Source organism: Elephas maximus, chromosome 10, assembly GCF_024166365.1.
Source record: "Elephas maximus indicus isolate mEleMax1 chromosome 10, mEleMax1 primary haplotype, whole genome shotgun sequence".
Taxonomy (NCBI): Eukaryota; Metazoa; Chordata; class Mammalia; order Proboscidea; family Elephantidae; genus Elephas; species Elephas maximus.
The window spans coordinates 7,419,140-7,437,352 of record NC_064828.1 but is presented as its reverse complement, the minus strand read 5'-3'; the positions used below and the strand labels follow the sequence as shown (position 1 = coordinate 7,437,352).

The window sequence follows — 18,213 nt, the reverse complement described above, 5'->3', positions numbered from 1 at the left end:
ACATGGCATTGTGACATACTTGAGAAATTTCAAAGTCTTTAGCCTGGATTCTTGGGTACTAGGGAGAAGAGACAAAGGTGAGCCTGGGAGGATAGTTTGGGGCCAGGTTAAGAACCTTAAACGTCATACCAAAGAATCTGGAAGGGCCTTGGTAGCGTAACTGGTTTGTGCTCGACTGCTAACCTAAAGATTGGCAGTTCAAAGCCACCCAGCAGTACCACAGAAGAAGAGCCCTGGCAATCTGGTTCTGTTAAGATTATAGCCCAGAAAACCCTACAGAGCAGTCCTACTCTGTAACGCATGAGGTCAGCATGAGTCAGAGTTGACTCAAAGGCAACTAAGAACAACAACAACAAAGAATCTGGGTATTATTGACAACGAAAAGCTGCCTGTCATAAACTATTAAACGGGAGAAACGTAACTGGACCTGAGCTTCGGATGTTACTCCGGAGCCGGCGAGATACACGGACTAAGTCAGGTAGAGGCTACAGACCACGGTGCCCCGCCGAGAGGCCCGGTCTCCCCCTTACGCAGGGAGAGGCTACGGACCACGGTGCCCCGCCGAGAGGCCCGGTCTCCCCCTTCCGCAGGGAGAGGCTACGGACCACGGTGCCCCGCCGAGAGGCCCGGTCTCCCCCTTCCGCAGGGAGAGGCTACGGACCACGGTGCCCCGCCGAGAGGCCCGGTCTCCCCCTTAGGCTCACCCGTACCCTTACTCCTTGAGGCTCAGGTCCTTTCACCTATAAAGCAAAGATATTAAGATCTATTTGTAGCATTTTGTTTATGCTTTTCTTTATTTTTTTTAATGTATTTTTAGCATCATATGTAATTTACATGGGGTCTCTGGGTCGTACAAATGGCTAACGTGTTCGGATGCTAACCAAAAGTTTGGAGGCTCGAGTCCATCCAGAGGAGCCATGGAAGAAAGGCCTGGGGCCTACTGCTGAAAAATAAGCCCCTGAAAACCCTATGGAGCACTGTTCTACTCCGACACACATTGGGTTGCCATTTACATACAGTAAAACGTATACAAACTTACGCAGGCTTGTAACCACCTCCACAGTCAAGACACAGAACATTTCCATCTTCTCCAGGAGTTCCCTTGCACCCTCTGTAATCAGCCTCTCACTCCTAGCCCCAGTCCCTGTCAGTCATTTTCTGATTTCTGTCCCTGTAGGTTTGCCTTTGCTGGAATATCATACATATAGAATCAGACAGTACGTAGCTTTGTGAATGCCTTCTTTCACTTAGCGTGATGCTTTTGAGATTCACCCGTGTTATTGCTTGTACAAGTAGTTCTTTTTTTATTTCTGAGTAGTGTTCCATTGTATGAATATATCAAAAAAATTTAATATAGTCACCAGTTGATGGGCATTTGGGTTGCTCCCAGTTTTTGGTGATTATGTATAAAGCTGCTATAGACATTCACATACAGGACTTATGTTTTCTGTCTGAATGCATAGTAATTGTATATATAACTTTATATAAAACAGCCAATTTTTTTCCAGAGTAGCAGGGCCATTCTGCATTTCTACAAGCCACGGACGAGAGTCCAAGTTGCCCCACATGCTTGACTCGAGTTGGTATTAGCATTTGTTTGTTTGCTTTTAGACGTGTTAATAGAGGTACAACGCCTCCTCATTGTGGTTTTAATTAATGACTAATGACGTTGAGCATCTTATTTGTCATTCGTATATCTTCCTTGGTGAAAAAAAAAAAAAAAAAAACCCACTGCCGTCAAGTCGATTCTGACTCATAGCGACCCTATAGGACAGAGTAGAACTGCCCCATAGAGTTTCCAAGGAGCGCCTGGTGGATTCGAACTGCCAACCCTTTGGTTAGCAGCCATAGCACACGGTGAAGCATCTGTTAAAATTGCCCATTTTTTAATTCAGTTGTTTGTTTTCTTATTATTGAGTTGCGAGAGTTCTTTATGTATTCTGAATATGAATCCTTTAGCATATATGTGCTTTGCGAATATTTTCTCCCAAGCTGTGGCTTCTTTTTCCATTTTCTTTACAGTTTATTTTGAAGAGCAGAAATTAAAAAAAAAATTTTATTGTGCTTCACGTGAAAGTTTACAAATCAAGTCAGTCTCTCATACAAAAATTTATATACACCTTGCAGTGTACTCCCAGTTGCTCTCCCCCTAATGAGACAGCACACTCCTTCCTTCCACCCTCTATTTTCGTATCCATTCAGCCAGTTTCTGACCTCCCCTGCTCTCTCATCTCCCCTCCAGACAGGAGATGCCAACATAGTCTCATGTGTCTACTTCATCCAAGAGATCGCTCCTCACCAGTATCATTTTCTATCCCATAGTCCAGTCCAATCCCTGTCTGAAGAGTTGGCTTTGGGAATGGTTACTTTCTTGGGCTAACAGAAGGTCTGGGGACCATGACCTCTGGGGTCCTTCCAGTCTCAGTCAGACCATTAAGTCTGGTCTTTTTACTAGAATTTGGGGCCTGCATCCCACTACTCTCCTGCTCTCTCAGGGATTCTCTGTTGTGTTTCCTGTCAGGGCAGTCTTCGGTTGTGGCCAGACACAATCTAGCTCTTCTGGTCTCAGGCTGATGTAGTCTCTGGTTTATGTGGCCATTTCTGTCTCTTGGGCTCATAATTACCTTGTGTCTTTGGTAGTTTTCATTCTCCTTTTCTTCAGGTGGGTTGAGACCAATTGTTGCATCTTAAATGGCTGCTTGCTAGCATTTAAGACCCCAGATGCCACTCTCCAAAGTGGGATGCAGAATGTTTTCTTAAGAGATTTTATTATGCAATTGACTTAGATGTCCCCTGAAACCATGGTCCCCAGACCCCTGTCCCTGCTACGCTGGCCTTCGAAGTGTTGTTTATTCAGGAAACTTATTTGCTTTTGGTTTAGTCCAGTTGTGCAGACCTTTCCTATATTGTGTGTTGTCTTTCCCTTCAGCTAAAATAGTTCTTATCTACTATCTAATTAGCGAAGGCCCCTCTCGCTCTGTCCCTCCCTCCTCACTCTTGTAACCATCAAATAATATTTTCTTCTCTGTTTAAACTGTTTCTCAAGTTCTTATAATAGTGGTCTTATACAGTATTTGTCCTTTTGCAACTGACTAATTTCACTCAGCATAATGCCTTCCAGATTCCTCCATGTTATGAAATGTTTCATGGATTCATCATTGTTCTTTACCAATGTGCAGTGTTCCATTGTGTGAATATACCATAATTTATTTGTCCATTCATCTGTCGATGGGCAACTTAGTTGCTTCCATCTTTTTGCTATTGTAAACAGTGCTGCAATGAACATGGGTGTGCATGTATCTGTTCATGTAAAGGCTCTTACTTCTCTAGGATATATTCCAAGGAGTGGGATTGCTGGATCCTATGGTAGTTCTATTTCTAGTTTTTTAAGGAAGTGCCAAATCAATTTTCAAAGTGGTTGTACCATTTTACATTGCCACCAGCATTGTATGAGTGTTCCAGTCTCTCCGCAACCTCTCCAACATCTATTATTTTGTGCTTTTTAGATTAATGCCAGCCTCGTTGGAGTGAGATGGAATCTCATTGTAGTTTTGATTTGCATTTCTCTAATGGCTAATAATCGTGAGCATTTCTTCATGTATCTGTTAGTTACCTGAATGTCTTCTTTAGTGAAGTGCCTGTTCATATCCTTTGCCCCTTTTTTAATTGAGTTATTTGTCTTTTTGTAGTTGAGTTTTTGCAGTATCATATAGATTTTAGAGATCAGATGCTGATCAGAAATGTCATAGTTAAAAACTTTTTCCCAGTCTGTAGGTAATCTTTTTACTCTTTTGGTGAAGTCTTTGATGAGCATAGGTGTTTGATTGTTAGCGGCTAAGGAAACGCTAGTGGCGTAGTAGTTAAGAGCTACAGCTGCTAACCAAAGGGTTGGCAGTTCGAATCCACCAGGGGCTCCTTGGAAACTCTCTGGGGGCAGTTCTACTCTGTCCTATAGGGTCGCTATGAGTTGGAATCGACTCGATGGCACTGGGTTTGCTTTGGTTTTGGCTGCAGTTATCTAGTTTCTTTTCTGCATTGTTAGTAATGTTTTGTATACTATTTATGCCATGTATTAGGGCTTCTAACATTGTCCCTATTTTTTCTTCCATGATCTTTATTGTTTTAGATTTTATATTTAGGCCTTTGATCCAGTTTGAGTTAGTTTTCGTACATGGTGTGAGGTATGGGTCTTGTTTCATTTTTTTGGAGATGGATATCCAGTTATACGAGCACCATTTGTTAAAAAGACTGTTTTCCCCATCTAACTGACTTTGGGCCTTTGTCAAATATCAACTGCTCATATGTGGATGGATTTATTTCTGGATTCTCAATTCTGTTCCATTGGTCTATGTGTCTGTTGTTGTACCAGTACCAGGCTGTTTTGACTACTGTGGTGGAAAAATAAGGTAAAGTGAGGCCTCCCTTCTTTTTCAGTAATGCTTTACTTATCCGGGGCCTCTTTCCCTTCCATATGAAGTTGGTGATTTGTTTCTCCATCTCATTAAAAAATATCATTGGAATTTGGATCAGAATTGCATTGTATCTATAGATTGCTTTTGGCAGAATGGACATTTTTACGATGTTAAGTCTTCCTATCCATGAGCAAGGCATGTTTTTCCACTTATGTAGGTCTCAGGAGCAGAAATTTTTTATTTTGATGAAGTCAAATTTATGAATCTTTTTTCCTTTACGATTCGGCTTTTTGTGTCTGATCTAAGACATCTTTCTCTAACCCAAGGTCACAAAGATTTTCTCCTTTATCTTCTAGAAGCTTGAATGATTTAGGCTTTTCATTTAGGTTTATGATCAATTTTGAATTATTTTTTAATATGGTGTGAGTTATGCCTCAAGGTTCATTTTTTATACATAGATGTTCAACTGACTATTAGGGCTTATACAAAAATAAAGTGACCTACAGTATACTAAGTGCCTGGTACATAGTTGACACTTAATCAGTATTAACCTTCTTTATTTCCAGAAATTATCCTCTTCCAGTACAAAGCCAGGGAGAATAGGCTCTGCCTGCTCCCCAGGGTGGATCTGTACGTTCCTACTAGGGACTTCCTCTCATAAAACTTAGAGGACTAGAGGACTCATTTTAATTTGTAAATTTGTGGGAAAAAAAAAAAAAAAGGCAAGGGATGGTGGTGTTTACCTCCTTTAATATGAAGATTAACTCCTAAAAGTTCAAACTAAAATGCTTCCTAAAGAACCTCGACATTCTTCCAGGGCACTCTGAGATATTTTCCCTCAGTTTTACTATTCAAAATACAAAGATTATTGTGTACTTCCGTGTACACAGAAATACCTCCTTTCTTTTCAATTTAAGAATTTGTGAAGAGTTTTGAATTTATTCATGGGCTGACCCATTTCCCAATTCTGTCTTCCTCCTATATGATCTTCAGACAGCCTCTCCCATCAAGCGAGGTTTCTGGGGTTGAGTAGCTGGAAGGAAGTCTCCCTTGTAAGGAATCACAACGTTCATAGAAGGACGCAATGCTCTTTCCAGGAAATACTACATTGTATCTTCTCTAATTTGGGTGCTCACCCACCACTGACGCAGCCAGGGAAATCACAGAATAGTTTGTAAAAATTATTCACAGTGTCCAGAGGAAAGGTCAATGCTTTTTACGGCAATGTCCTCTTTCATCCACAGATGTGAACTGGGGCTCCTCCACACAGGCTCTTTCCTATGTGAGCGCTTTAGACAATGCTCTGGAACTAACCACCGTGGAAGACCATGTGAAAAACTTCAGGTAAAGTTGGTTTCTCAGACAGCCTGGTGATGCTCACATTAGAGGTAGCTTTTCTTTATGGGAGAGAAATGTACTAGAATAGTGATAAGCTTTACGGATGTATTCTAAAGATCAGTAGTCACACAAATTTGCCACATTTTTATGATGGCACTTTCTGTTTCTTCCCTTCCAGTCTGAGCTATGCCAGCCTACAACTCTACGCTAGCCCCTCGTAGTGCCAGGTGTCACCTCCCACACAAGGAAAGAAAGGTGTCCTGGTGACAGGATTTCAGAGAGATGTCCCCAAACCCCCACACGCTAAAGACTGGATCTCTCTCCATTCAGCTTAGGGCGTTGTAGCTTACTGAATTCTCTTAGCAGGGGTAACACTTGAAGCTCTCCATAAGATCCATCCTATTGGAATGGAGTCTCAAAAGACAAGTTTGCAAGGATGGTGAAGAAAAATAGTATGAAAATACTGGTTAGAAAGGGACAGGTTGGGGTGGGAATTTAGGATAGTGTAGTGTCTGGAGGGTCAGTGAAAAAAAAAAAAGGAAACCCTCGATGAGATGGATTGACACATAGCCTCAACAATGGACTCAAACGTACCAATAATCATGAAGATGGCACAGGACCGAGCATTGTTTTGTCCTGCTCTACATAAGGTTGCCGTCAGTTAGAACTGACTCGACAGCAACTAACAACAATACGCGTTCAGAGGAAAACAGTCAGAGGAACCGAAGACGGATTTTTTTCTTACTTCACACTTTCACTGTCTCAGAGAATACAAAGATGGCAAGATAAACAAGCAAGATGACTCAAAAATTGTGGTGGGAAACCTAAGAAATTTTAGGAGAGCAGTTGTCCCATTTCACAAAGCCTTCTGTCCCTGCCATTTACATTTGGGGTAGTTCTGGGCTCAGAGACTTCTTGCAATGGTCAATTCTCACACCTTCTTTTTTCCATTTCCAGGCCCCAGTGCATTGTCTTAACAGGGGCACCCATGACAAGACCTGCTCTCTTGGACATAACTCACGCCTTTACCAAGAACAGTGGCCTTTGCATCTGCTGTGAAGTCTTTGTGGTAAGAGCCCTTCACCCAAGGAAGGAGCTATGTTCTCCCCGCTCACCTTGTGTTGTTTTCACCGAGCAAAGCAGGTGCGTGCATTGAGAGGAGAATGGCAAGGCAGTTTGGAAAAGAGGACTTCCCCTTGATTCACAGGGCAAGGATTAGCAAGGGCCCATGATCCTCAATTTAAACGGGTGGATGAAATGTGTTTCACATTTCACAGGAGACCAACTAAAAGTGATAAATATTTCCAAAGATGGCCTTTGAGTCAAGAAAAAGAGAACTGGCTCAGAAATAAAATGAAGGCATTTGGGGTGATAACTGTCCACAGAAATATAAAAGGATGGAATGAGCAGGATAGAGAGCTATTATATAGATTAACTGATGAGGAGAGAACCAGACATAATGGCCTTAAATGACAGCGTATGGAATTTAGATTAAATATTTGGTTAAACTTGATGGCACTACAGATATCTAGGGAATTAAACCAAGTTTTCCATGCTGTTGATAAACATTCAAAGCTGAATAAGTTCCTTTTTGCTCAGAAAGTAGGTGTGTGGTAGCCTAAGAGTAACTTACTGGTGGTTTTCCTGGGAGGTATTCAAAGTAGGTGCTGAAAATTTAACCCTAATTATTGACCAATCTGTAAAGTAGGGAGAAAGCATTAAAATTATAATAAAGTAATTAAGTCTCACCAGCCTACCTCTACGTCTTTTCAGCACACATACACACCACATACACACATCCCACTTACACTCCCCAGCTACTTCAAACTTACCTAGTCTTCAAAACATTTTTCTATAGTTTTATTACATCATGCTCATAAAATCCCAGTGAAGAAGGAACAAAAAGAAAAGCCCTGTACTAATTTTACAGAATAAGAATGTGAGGTTCAGAAAATTACATTATTGCACGCGGGCATGAGACAAGACAGTGGCAGAGTCAGGATTTCAGTCCAGATCACTTGACAGGCTCTGCATTACATTGCGAGAAGTCCTTAGCAGACCCATGGCCTTGGAAACACTGTTAGAATCAGATCTCGTTAGCTGCCAGTTGCCCCCAACTCATGGCAGCTCCAGGCATAACTGAACAAATAGCGTCCCAGTCCTGTGCCATCCCTATGATTAGTTATGGATCACTGTGCCATCCCTATGATTAGTTATGGATCAGGTTGTTGTGACTCACAGGGTTTTCATTCACTGATTTTTTAAAGTAGATTGCCAGGCCTTTTCTTCCTACTTTGTCTTAGTCTGGAAGCTCTGCTGAAACCCATTCAGCATCATAGCAACACGCATGAGCATTGGCCGGGAATCGAACCCGGGTCTCTTCCATGGAAGGCAAGAATTCTACCACTGAACCATCAGTGCCCCCGCAAGAATCAGGCACTGCTAGCTAAACTCTTCCAGTACCTGCCATGGAATAGGACTGTGAGGAATCTGTATGACCCTTGGGCCAGTCATCTGAGCCATGATGTGGGGGTTAATTTGCAACATGTCATCATGACCAGCACTTATCCAGCCATCTACGCTCAACAGTGCTCCAAATTCTGTCTGAAACCAGTTGGTCCTATTTTTTTCTCTCAGTGCTTATATTATGGTAACAAACAATATAACTAAATGTAATTATCCACTATAGGTAGAGGAAATCCCACTGACTGCATAAAATTGACGGGCTAAGTAATAACCAACTGTGACTCCAGAAGATTTTTTAAAAAATCTCATCAAGCACCTTGCTCCCACATTATCAACTTTGGTGCACTAGATTTCATTTTGGCCAATACAATATAGGCCAATATAGGAGGCAGTTCAGATGGAATAAGCAGTTCGGGGTGATTTTCTTCTCCAGCAATTTAGAGAAAACTTAGTTTAGCGGGCAATAAAAAATCGTTAGGGCAGGAGAAGTGAACTGGAGTATAAATAGTCATACACTGGCAAGGGAGAAAGGATCTTTCTATAGAGGCTAGAGACACTGTGTTTAATTAACCCTTTGCTGCTTTAATGATAATAAAAGGGTATGATTCTGGAATATCATTTCATTTGAAGTAAGCACCTAAGCCTGTGCCTCTAATGGCCCTGGTGGTTTGGCACGTACACTGGACCACATTACGCATTACTGTGTTGGTCTCTCTGAGTAGGGCCCAAGAGTCTTGCTCCCAGGTGCCCACATTCTCTTGGGAACAGAAAAGGGTTCCTGCATCAGCTAATGACTTTCCAGTTAGTTACTTTCTGTGAGCTCCTGGGGCTACAGATGCTGTCAGCATTTTTAGGCTCCAGGCTCAGTCATCAATCATCTTTGCAAAAAAACAGATGGAAGGGGTTTGGGGGGAGCCAACACACCATTAGAAAATTGTTTCTAAAAAGAACAGTGGTTGATGGTTAGGCCAAGCCTGTGGAAAAATGTTAAGTAGTAACGATGATGTTAAGAGAATATCAGTTTAGCTTTTAACTCTAGAAAGCTGGTGCTTTTGAGACAAATGGTCAAGTTCTGAAACACTGTTTTGCCCGATTAGCTGTGAGTCCCTTGTTGTTAGGTGCCATGACGTTAGTTCCGACTCATAGTGACCTTATATACAACAGAATGAAACAGTGCCCAGTCCTGCACCATCCTCACAATTGTTGCTACGTTTGAGCCCACTGAGCAACTACTGCGTCAATCCATCTCCTCGAGGGTCTTCTTTTTTGCTGACCCTCTACCCTACCAAGCATGATGCCCTTTTCCAGGGACTGATCCCTCCTGATAACATGCCCAAAGTAAGTGAGACGTAGCCTCACCATCCTTGCTTCTAAGGAGCATTCTGGCTGTACTTCTTCCAAGACAGACTTGTTCCTTCTAGCAGTCCATGATATATTCAATATTCTTCATCAACACCATAATCCAAAGGCATCAATTCTTGGGTCTTCCTTATTCATTATCCAGTTTTCACATGCATACAAGGTGATTGAAAATATAATGGCTTGGGTCAGGCTTTTCAACAGTTTAAATAGGTTTTTTGCAGCAAATTCGCCCAATGCAATGCCATCGTTTGATTTCTTGACTGCTGCTTCCGTGGTCATTGATTGTAGATCCAAGTAAAATGAAATTCTTGACACCTTCAGTCTTTTCTCCATTTATCATGATGCTGCTTATTGGTCCAGTTGTGAGGATTTTTGTTTTCTTTATGTTGAGCTGTGATCCATACCGAAGGCTGTGGTCTTTGATATTCATCAGTAAGTGCTTCAAGTCTTCTTTGCTTTCAGCAAGCAAGGTAGTGTCATCTGCATATCACAGGGTATTAAAGAGTCTTCCTCCAATCCTGCTAGCAAGTGCTTCATATAGTCCAGCTTCGCAGATTATTTGCTCAGCATACAGATTTATAAGTATAGTGAAAGGATACAACCCTAACACACACCATTCCTGATTTTAAACCACACAGTGTCCCCTTTTTCTATTCAAACAACTGCCTCTTGGTCTATGTACAGATGCCACATGAGCAAAATTAAGTGTTCTGGAATTTCCATTGTTTGTAATGTTATCCATAATTTGTTATGATCCACACAGTCGAATACTTTTGCATAGTCAATAAAACACAGGTAAACATCATCATGGTTTCTCTGCTTTCAGCCAAGATCCATCTGACATCAGCAATGATATCCTTTGTTCCATGTCTTCTTCTGAATCCAGCTTGAATTTCTGGTAGTTCCCTGTCAAAATACTGCTATAACTGCTTTTGAATTATCTTCAGCAAAATTTTATTTGCATGTAATATTAATGATATTGTTTGATAATTTCCACATTCTGTTGGGTCACTTTTCTTTGTAGTGAACACAAATGTGGATCTCTTCCAGTCAGTTGGCCAGGCGGCTGTCTTCCAAATTCCTTGCCTTAGTTAAGCGAGTACCCCCAGCATTGAAACATCTCAGTTGGTATTCCACCAATTCCTGGAGCCTTCTTTCACACTAATGCCTTCAGTGCAGCTGGGTTCTTGGGCATATGCTACCTCCTGAAATGGTTGAAAGTCCACAGTACTTTTGGTATAGTGACTCTGTGTATTCCTTCTATCTGCTTTTAATGCTTCCTGCAACATTTAGTATTTTACCCATAGAATTCTTCGAAATTGGAACTCCAGGCTTGAATTTTTTCTTCAGTACTTTCAGCTTGAGAAATGCCAAGTGTGTTCTTCCCTTTTGTTTCTAACTCCATATCTTTGCACATTTCATTTTAATACTTTGTCTTCTTGAGCTGCCCTTTGAAATCGTCTGTTCAGCTCTTTTACTTCATCATTTCTTCCATTTGCTTTAGCTACTCTACATTCAAGAGCAAGTTTCAGAGTCTCTTCTGACATCTATTTTGGTCTTTTCTTTCCTTCCTGTCTTTTTAATGAGCTTTTGCTTTCTTCATTTATGGTATCCTTCATGTCACCCCACAACTTATCTGGTCTTCGGTCATTAGTGTTCAATGTGTCAAATCTGTTCTTGAGATGGTCTCTAAATTCAGGTGGGATATACTCAAGGTCATACTTTGGCTCTTGTGGACTTGTTTTAATTTTCTTCAGCTTCAACTTGAGCTTGCATATGAACAATTGATAGTCTGTTCTGCAGTTGGCCTCTGGCCTTGTTCTGACTGATGATATTGAGCTTCTACATAGTCTCTTTCTACAGATGTAGTCGATTTGATTCCTATGTTTTCCAGCAGGTGAGGTCCATGCGTATAGTTGCCATTTACGTTGTTGAAAAAAGATATTTACAGTGAATAAGTCATTGGTCTTGCAAAATTCTTTCATGTGATCTCCAGAGTCCTTTCTATCACCAAGGCCTTATTTTTAAACTACTGATCCTTCTTTGTTATCAGCTTTTGCATTCCAATCATCAGTAATTATCAATGCATGTTGATTGCATGTTTGATCAATTTCAGACTACAGAAGTTGGTAAAAATGTTTAATTTTCTCACCTTTGGCATTATCAGTTGGCGCGTAAATTTGGTCTTTCTTGTAGGCCTATGTATGTTATTCTGTCACTGACAGCATTATACTTCAGGGTAGATCTTGAAATGTTCTTTTTGATGATGAATGTAACACCATTCCTCTTTAATTTGTCGTTCCTGGCATAGTAGACCATATCATTGTCTGATTCAAAATGGCCAGTACCAGTCCATTTCAGCTCACTAATGCCGGGATATCAATCTTTATGTGTTCCACTTCATTTTTGATGACTTCCAATTTTCCTAGATTCATAGTTTGTGCATTCCACGTTCCAATTATTAATGGATGTGTGCAGCTGTTTCTTCTCATTTTGAGTCACACCACATCAGCAAATGAAGGTCCTGAAAACTTTCCTCCCTACATGTCATTAAGGTCAACTCTACTTTGAGGAGGCAGCTCTTTCCCAGTTCTATCTTGAGTGCCTTCCACCCTGAGGGGCTCATCTTCCAGCACTATATCAGACAGTGTTCTGCTGCTATTTATAAGGTTTTCACTGCCCGATTTTCTTCAGAAGTAGACTGCCAGGTCCTTCTTCCTGGTCTCTCTTAGTCTGGAAGCTCCTCTGAAACTAGTTTTCCATGGGTGACCCTGCCGGTATTTGAAATACCAGTGGCATAGGTTCTAGCATCGCAGCAATATCCAAGCCATCACAGTACGACAAACTCACAGACACGTGGTAGGTGAGTCCCTTAGGACATAATTTAGTCTCGCTATGCCTCAATTTGCTCAGTTATAAAATAGGAATAAAAATAGACCCATATTAAGTGAAGGGTTGTAAGCTGTAATCTTCACCAATTCTACCCTGTATGCCATGACATAAATAAGCCACTACTTTTCTTTGTCAATCAGTTTCCTCACTTATGTCATTCAAAGTAGATAGATCATAAAACAAATCATTGCAGATAACTTAGTTTCGATTTCATTCTCTGAGTACACGCATTCAGTTCTAAAAATCTCCTGGTGGCAGCTCACACTTGTCTTTTCCATGTGAGAGGGCATCATACTTCAGCGGTTACTCACTCACATACTTCTCAATTTTCCATCGAAGGGTAGATTATATATTTATTTATTAAAACAAATTAAAAACAGATGCACATTTCAAGATGGCAAGCTGATCCAATTGGTCTGGAACTTAGGGTGCAAAACAGGTAAATCCATTATTGTAAAAAACTATACCACTTACCCCTTTTCTAAATTTTCCTTGTCTTAAAACCATAAAAGACTTCCAAGTCCAAAATGGCATCTTTTTGAAGTACAATGTGCTGTGCTGGTGGCTGAAATCTAAACATTATTTTTAGATTGCTTCTATGTTTTTATCTTGAAAAATTAAGAGACACGTTAGGTCAAATCATATGAAATTTACATTTTTGTAGGTCAAAACTGTTGAATACTAGCAATTTCACATGGTTCAGCATTATATGACACCCATATTCTACCCCTTCTAATTAACAACTATTAACATTATTGTCATAGATATTTCTGCTGATTTTTTAAAAAATTTATTGTGGTAAAATATATATAACCAAAAATTTGCCATTTTAACCATTTCCACTTATTTTTAATGAAATGAAGCATTACAGACCCAAGCCCACCCCAGCGCCAAGGCGCTTTTCCTCCCCAGAGGCAGTTGTCCTGAGTTGTATGGGTATCTTTCAAGTCATTTCACATATATGTACCAAGATGCAGATCTATTTTTAGTACTGTATTACCTACTCTTCAGTTTTTCTTTAATCCTTCATTGGCCTCTCCTTTCATTGTAAAGAAGGAAAAAATCACTTTTGACCACCTTCCTCATACAGATCTCCTTTTAACAAAATTTTATCCTTACTGTTTTCCTTTCTCTTTTTTCTGGAAAAATATGAAATTTATAAAATATCTTAATAAAACCTAAATCTTTCTTTAAATTCAACGAAGTTCTCAAGAAAACTCAGAGAAGACAATAAACTCCTAACTCTATTGCCATAATGGCAGACTAGTCAAGCACATATAACTCTGGAAAAAGTAAAATTCTCATTTTTCTTCTGTCTTCAACGACTTCTTAATGCAACTTCTGTATCCACCCAGAAGAAAATGCCTTCTTTTTAGATGCATCTATTCTCCTCTTGTCAGTGAGCCTCTGTCATGACACTAATAAAATAGTGTTATGGCCAAACACAGAACAAATGAAATGAAATGAAATGAAATGGGTGCTAGGAAGCATGGTGAGATGAGATATGGACCAAGTCAGAAAGGAAAAAATTCTCTTTCCCTCAGTTCCAACCAGAGTGGCAAATGACAGCATAGACAGAGAAATAAGACTCTCAGAGTTGGAAGGAACACTGTGCTTGGCCCAAGTTCCTCTAGTTGATTCTAAAGGTGTTGGATCTCCTTTGTCAACTTTCTTGGTCATAATATTCATTTATGTGAAGGTGCCTCTCATTCAGCTTCTACTCCAGACAAAAGAATTATAAATTCTTTGCCCCTTTCTCAATCAATGTCAAAGTTATAATATATACAAGATTTTTAAAGCTTCATTGTCTATTCAAATCCTGAATTAATTTATGTACTCATATTTTGGATCTTAAGTGAAACTAACTGCTATAATATTTTAATTGGGTGGTAAAACCCACTTTTGCAACTATGACATATTTAGATGTTGAATAATTATATTCCAGTGTGTCTTCCCTCTTTGTTAGCTTGCTTCTTCCTTAATACATTTGTATTGCAGCCTTGCCTCATGTTAATATGTGTGCTACGAGGATATCATAATCACTTTTAGCAAAGAGAGATTCTGCAAAATATTTTTATGACTTCTCAATATGGCAAATTTAAGCATTAAAGTAAATCTCTCTGTCACAGTGAATGTTGAATCTGGATTTTTATAATACTAATCGACATACATTAGACTGTATTTATTTAAATACATGCCAGCTTCCCCGGGGGTTCGCAGTCATTGTAGTGCAACTCAGTATACTGATGGTCCAGCATCATCCCTGACTCCTGGCTATTCTTCTACCTCCTGGCTGTTGTCACCATTGAGCTTCCCTCAGTAAAATATTCCTACATTCTTTTTCAGCTGAGGGAGGGAGGCAAGAAAGGCCAAAGGAAGGACTAGTGGTTTAGTATGCATTCTGTCTGGAAACCTGAGCTAAATTTGACACAGAATGGCATACTTTCTGTAGACTAGCCCTTGGGTTTAATAGCTACCCTCTCTACATCCCTACTTCACTCACCTTCATTGAAGGTTCTGTAACTTTAATGTAAGGCATTCAAACTATTTTGAAATAAACAGGAAAAAAATAAGTATATAAAAAGTCAAATCCAATTTAAATAAAATATTAAAATAGATAGGACGCCAGAGATCATCTAGACCGGCACTGTATAACAGAAACATAATGTGTGCCATGTATGTAATTGTAAATCTTCTAGTAGCCACACTGTTAAAAATAAAAAGAAACAGGTAAAATTAATTTTAATAATAACAAATAAATAAATAATAAATAAATTTTAATAATAATAATAAGGTGCGCCTGACCCAAGCCATGGTATTTTCAATCACATCATATGCATGTGAAAGCTGGACGGTGAATAAGGAAGACCAAAGAAGAATTGATGACTTTGAATTGTGGTGCTGGCAAAGAATATTGAATATACCGTGGACTGCAAAAAGAACAAACAAATCTGTCTTGGATGAAGTACAACCAGAATGCTCCTTAGAAGCAAGGATGGTGAGACTGCGTCTTACATACTTTGGACATGTTGTCAGGAAGGATCAGTCCCTGGAGAAGGACATCATGCTTGGCAGAGTACAGGGTCAGCGGAAAAGAGGAACACCCTCAACGAGGTAGACTGACACAGTGGCTGCAACAATGAGCTCAAGCATAACAACAATTGTGAGGATGGCTCAGGACCAGGCAGTGTTTCATTCTGTTGTGCATAGGGTCGCTATGAGTTGGAACCAACTCAATGGCACCTAACAACAACAACAATTTTAATAATATACTTTATTTAACCCAGTACATCCAAAATATTGTCATTTCAATATGTAATGAGTATAACATACTAATGAGATAGTTCACTTTTTTTTTTTTCCATACTAAGGCTCTGAAATTTGGCCCAGCCATGTTTCAAGTCCTCCATAGCCACATGTGCCCAAGGACTGCCATTCCAGGCAGTGCTGATTTAGACCATTTCCTTATTTATTTTTAGTTTTAAACATTTTCATCACTTCAAAACAGACACATCATGCCCATTTATACTCATTCCCTATTTCCAGCCTCTGGTTTAAACAAAAGCCAACCCCTTGACGTGAAGTCGATTCCAACTCATAGCTACCCTGTAGGACAGAGTAGAACTGCCACATAGAATTTCCTTTTTTTTTTTTTTTAATTAATTTTTATTGTGCTTTAAGGGAAAGTTTACAAATCAGGTCAGTCTCTCATACAAAAATTTATAGACACCTTGCTATACAATCCTAATTGCTCTCCCTCTAATGAGATACCACAGTTCTTCCTTCTACTCTCTCTCCTCGTGTCCATGAAGGTAGCTTCTGTTCCCCTCTGCCCTCTCATCTTCCCTTCAGACAGGAGATGCCAACATAGTCTCACGTGTCTACTTGATCCAAGAAGCTAGTTCTTCACCAGTATCACTTTCCATCCCATATTCCAGTCCAATACCTGTCTGAAGAGTTGGCTTCCGGAATGGTTCCTGTCTTGGGCTAACAGAAGGTCTGGAGACCATGGCCACCCAGGTCCTTCTAGTCCCACTCTGACCATTAAGTCTGGTCTTTTTATGAGAATTTGGGGTCTGCATCCCACTGCTCTCTTCCTCCCTCAGAGGATCTCTGTTGTGTTCCCTGTCAGGGCAGTCATCGGTTGTGGCTGGGCACCGTCTAGTTCTTCTGATCTCAAGCTGTAGTCTCTGGTTTATGTCGTCCTTTCTGTCTCTTGGGCTCATAATTACCTTGTGTCTTTGGTGTTCTTCATTATTCCTTGCTCCAGGTAGGTTGAGACCAATTGATGCATCTTAGATGGCCACTTGCTAGTGGCTAAGACCCCAGACACCACTCTCCAAAGTGGGATGCAGAATGTTTTCTTCATAGATTTTACTATGCCAATTGACTTAGATGTCCCCTGAAACCATGGTCCTCAAACCCCTTCCTCTGCTACACTGGGCTTCAAAGTGTTCAGTTTATTCCAGAAACTTCTTTGCTTTTGGTTTAGTTCAGTTGTGTTGACCTCTCCTGTATTGCGTATTGTCTTTCCTTTCACCTAAAATAAAACTTACCTACTATCTAATTAGTGAATACCCATCTCCCTCCCTCGCTCACCCCTCTTGTAACCATCGAAGAATATTTTCTTCTAAGTTTAAACTATTTCTCCAGTTCTTATAATAGTGGTCTTTTATACAATATTTGTCCTCTTGCAATTGACTAATTTCACTCAGCATAATGTCTTCCAGATTTCTCCATGTTATGACCATTTCCTTATTTTTATAGATGTAGAACCTGCATCCAAAGAGGACAGGTGGCATACCCAGAGTACTAGCTAGTCAGTGTGGGAGCGAGGTCTAGGTTCAACATTCTGGTTCCCAGTGTAGTGCTCTTTCAGCTCCATCAGAGAACAAGTGGTAGAATTAGCTCTCTGGTTTCAGCAAGACTCTGAGCACTCCTTTAAGAGAATAAAAATCAACTTTGGGTGACCACCTACTATATTCTAGACATTGTACTAGGCACTTTATCCATTACTACTTGGAACAATCTTGTGGGAAATTTTATCCCTATTTTCAGAATAAGCTATCAAAGCTGAGAGATAATTACCCAAGAAGTAGCCAAGCTTAGTTTGGAAGCCAGTTCTCTCTGGCCACATAGCATGGGCTCTTTTTCATACAGCCCAAAGCCCCTTCTCTCCAATTCAAAACCATCTAAGGCTGTGAATCCAAGTGTGATCCAAGGACCAGAAGCATCCATGTCACCTGGAAGCATGCTAGAAATGCCAACCCTGCACCAGGACTACTGACTCAGAATTTGCATTTTATCAAGATCCCAGATGACTCAGATGAAATCTTAGGCATCTTAATGAAATACCGAATCTCTCTGTGAATTAAATGAATTTCCCAGGAGAAGAGCAGCTACATACCCTGTCAGACACATAGCAAATCATTAAAAAATAAATAAGTAAATAAAAACTTTGTGGATTGAGTTGAAACATGAGAAGAAAAGTGCTAGCTTGGACCTTTAAGGAATGAGAAACAAGAATAGAATTTTTAGATAAAAATAAATATCCAGAACTCAGATCTTGAAATTATGAAATGCCTCATCTATAACCACAACCCTGCCCCCTTCTCTCTCACTCTCCTCTGTTCTTCTGATGGCACCAAATACAGTGAGTGAGAGGGAAATGCTAATTCATTTTATTGCAAATGTGTCAACATTACACGGAAAAGTGGTGCAAATGTAGTCTTGCCACACAAAA

The 18,213-nt window shown here is 40.1% G+C and overlaps 1 protein-coding gene and 1 non-coding gene across 4 annotated transcripts in view; one reads left to right on the top strand and one right to left on the bottom strand.

The window, feature by feature from the left end:
- Positions 1–18,213, top strand: part of SLC12A1 (solute carrier family 12 member 1) — a 109,475-nt gene that overhangs the window by 42,197 nt on the left and 49,065 nt on the right. For all 3 annotated transcript variants that reach the window (XM_049897759.1, XM_049897758.1, XM_049897760.1), the window contains exons 15-16: positions 5,657–5,756; positions 6,708–6,819. In XM_049897759.1, coding sequence (XP_049753716.1) covers positions 5,657–5,756; positions 6,708–6,819 — 212 coding nt within the window. The remainder of the gene's footprint in view (positions 1–5,656; positions 5,757–6,707; positions 6,820–18,213) is intronic.
- Positions 8,101–8,171, bottom strand: TRNAG-UCC (transfer RNA glycine (anticodon UCC)). Its single transcript has one exon. It is a non-coding gene; the product is annotated as a tRNA-Gly (tRNA).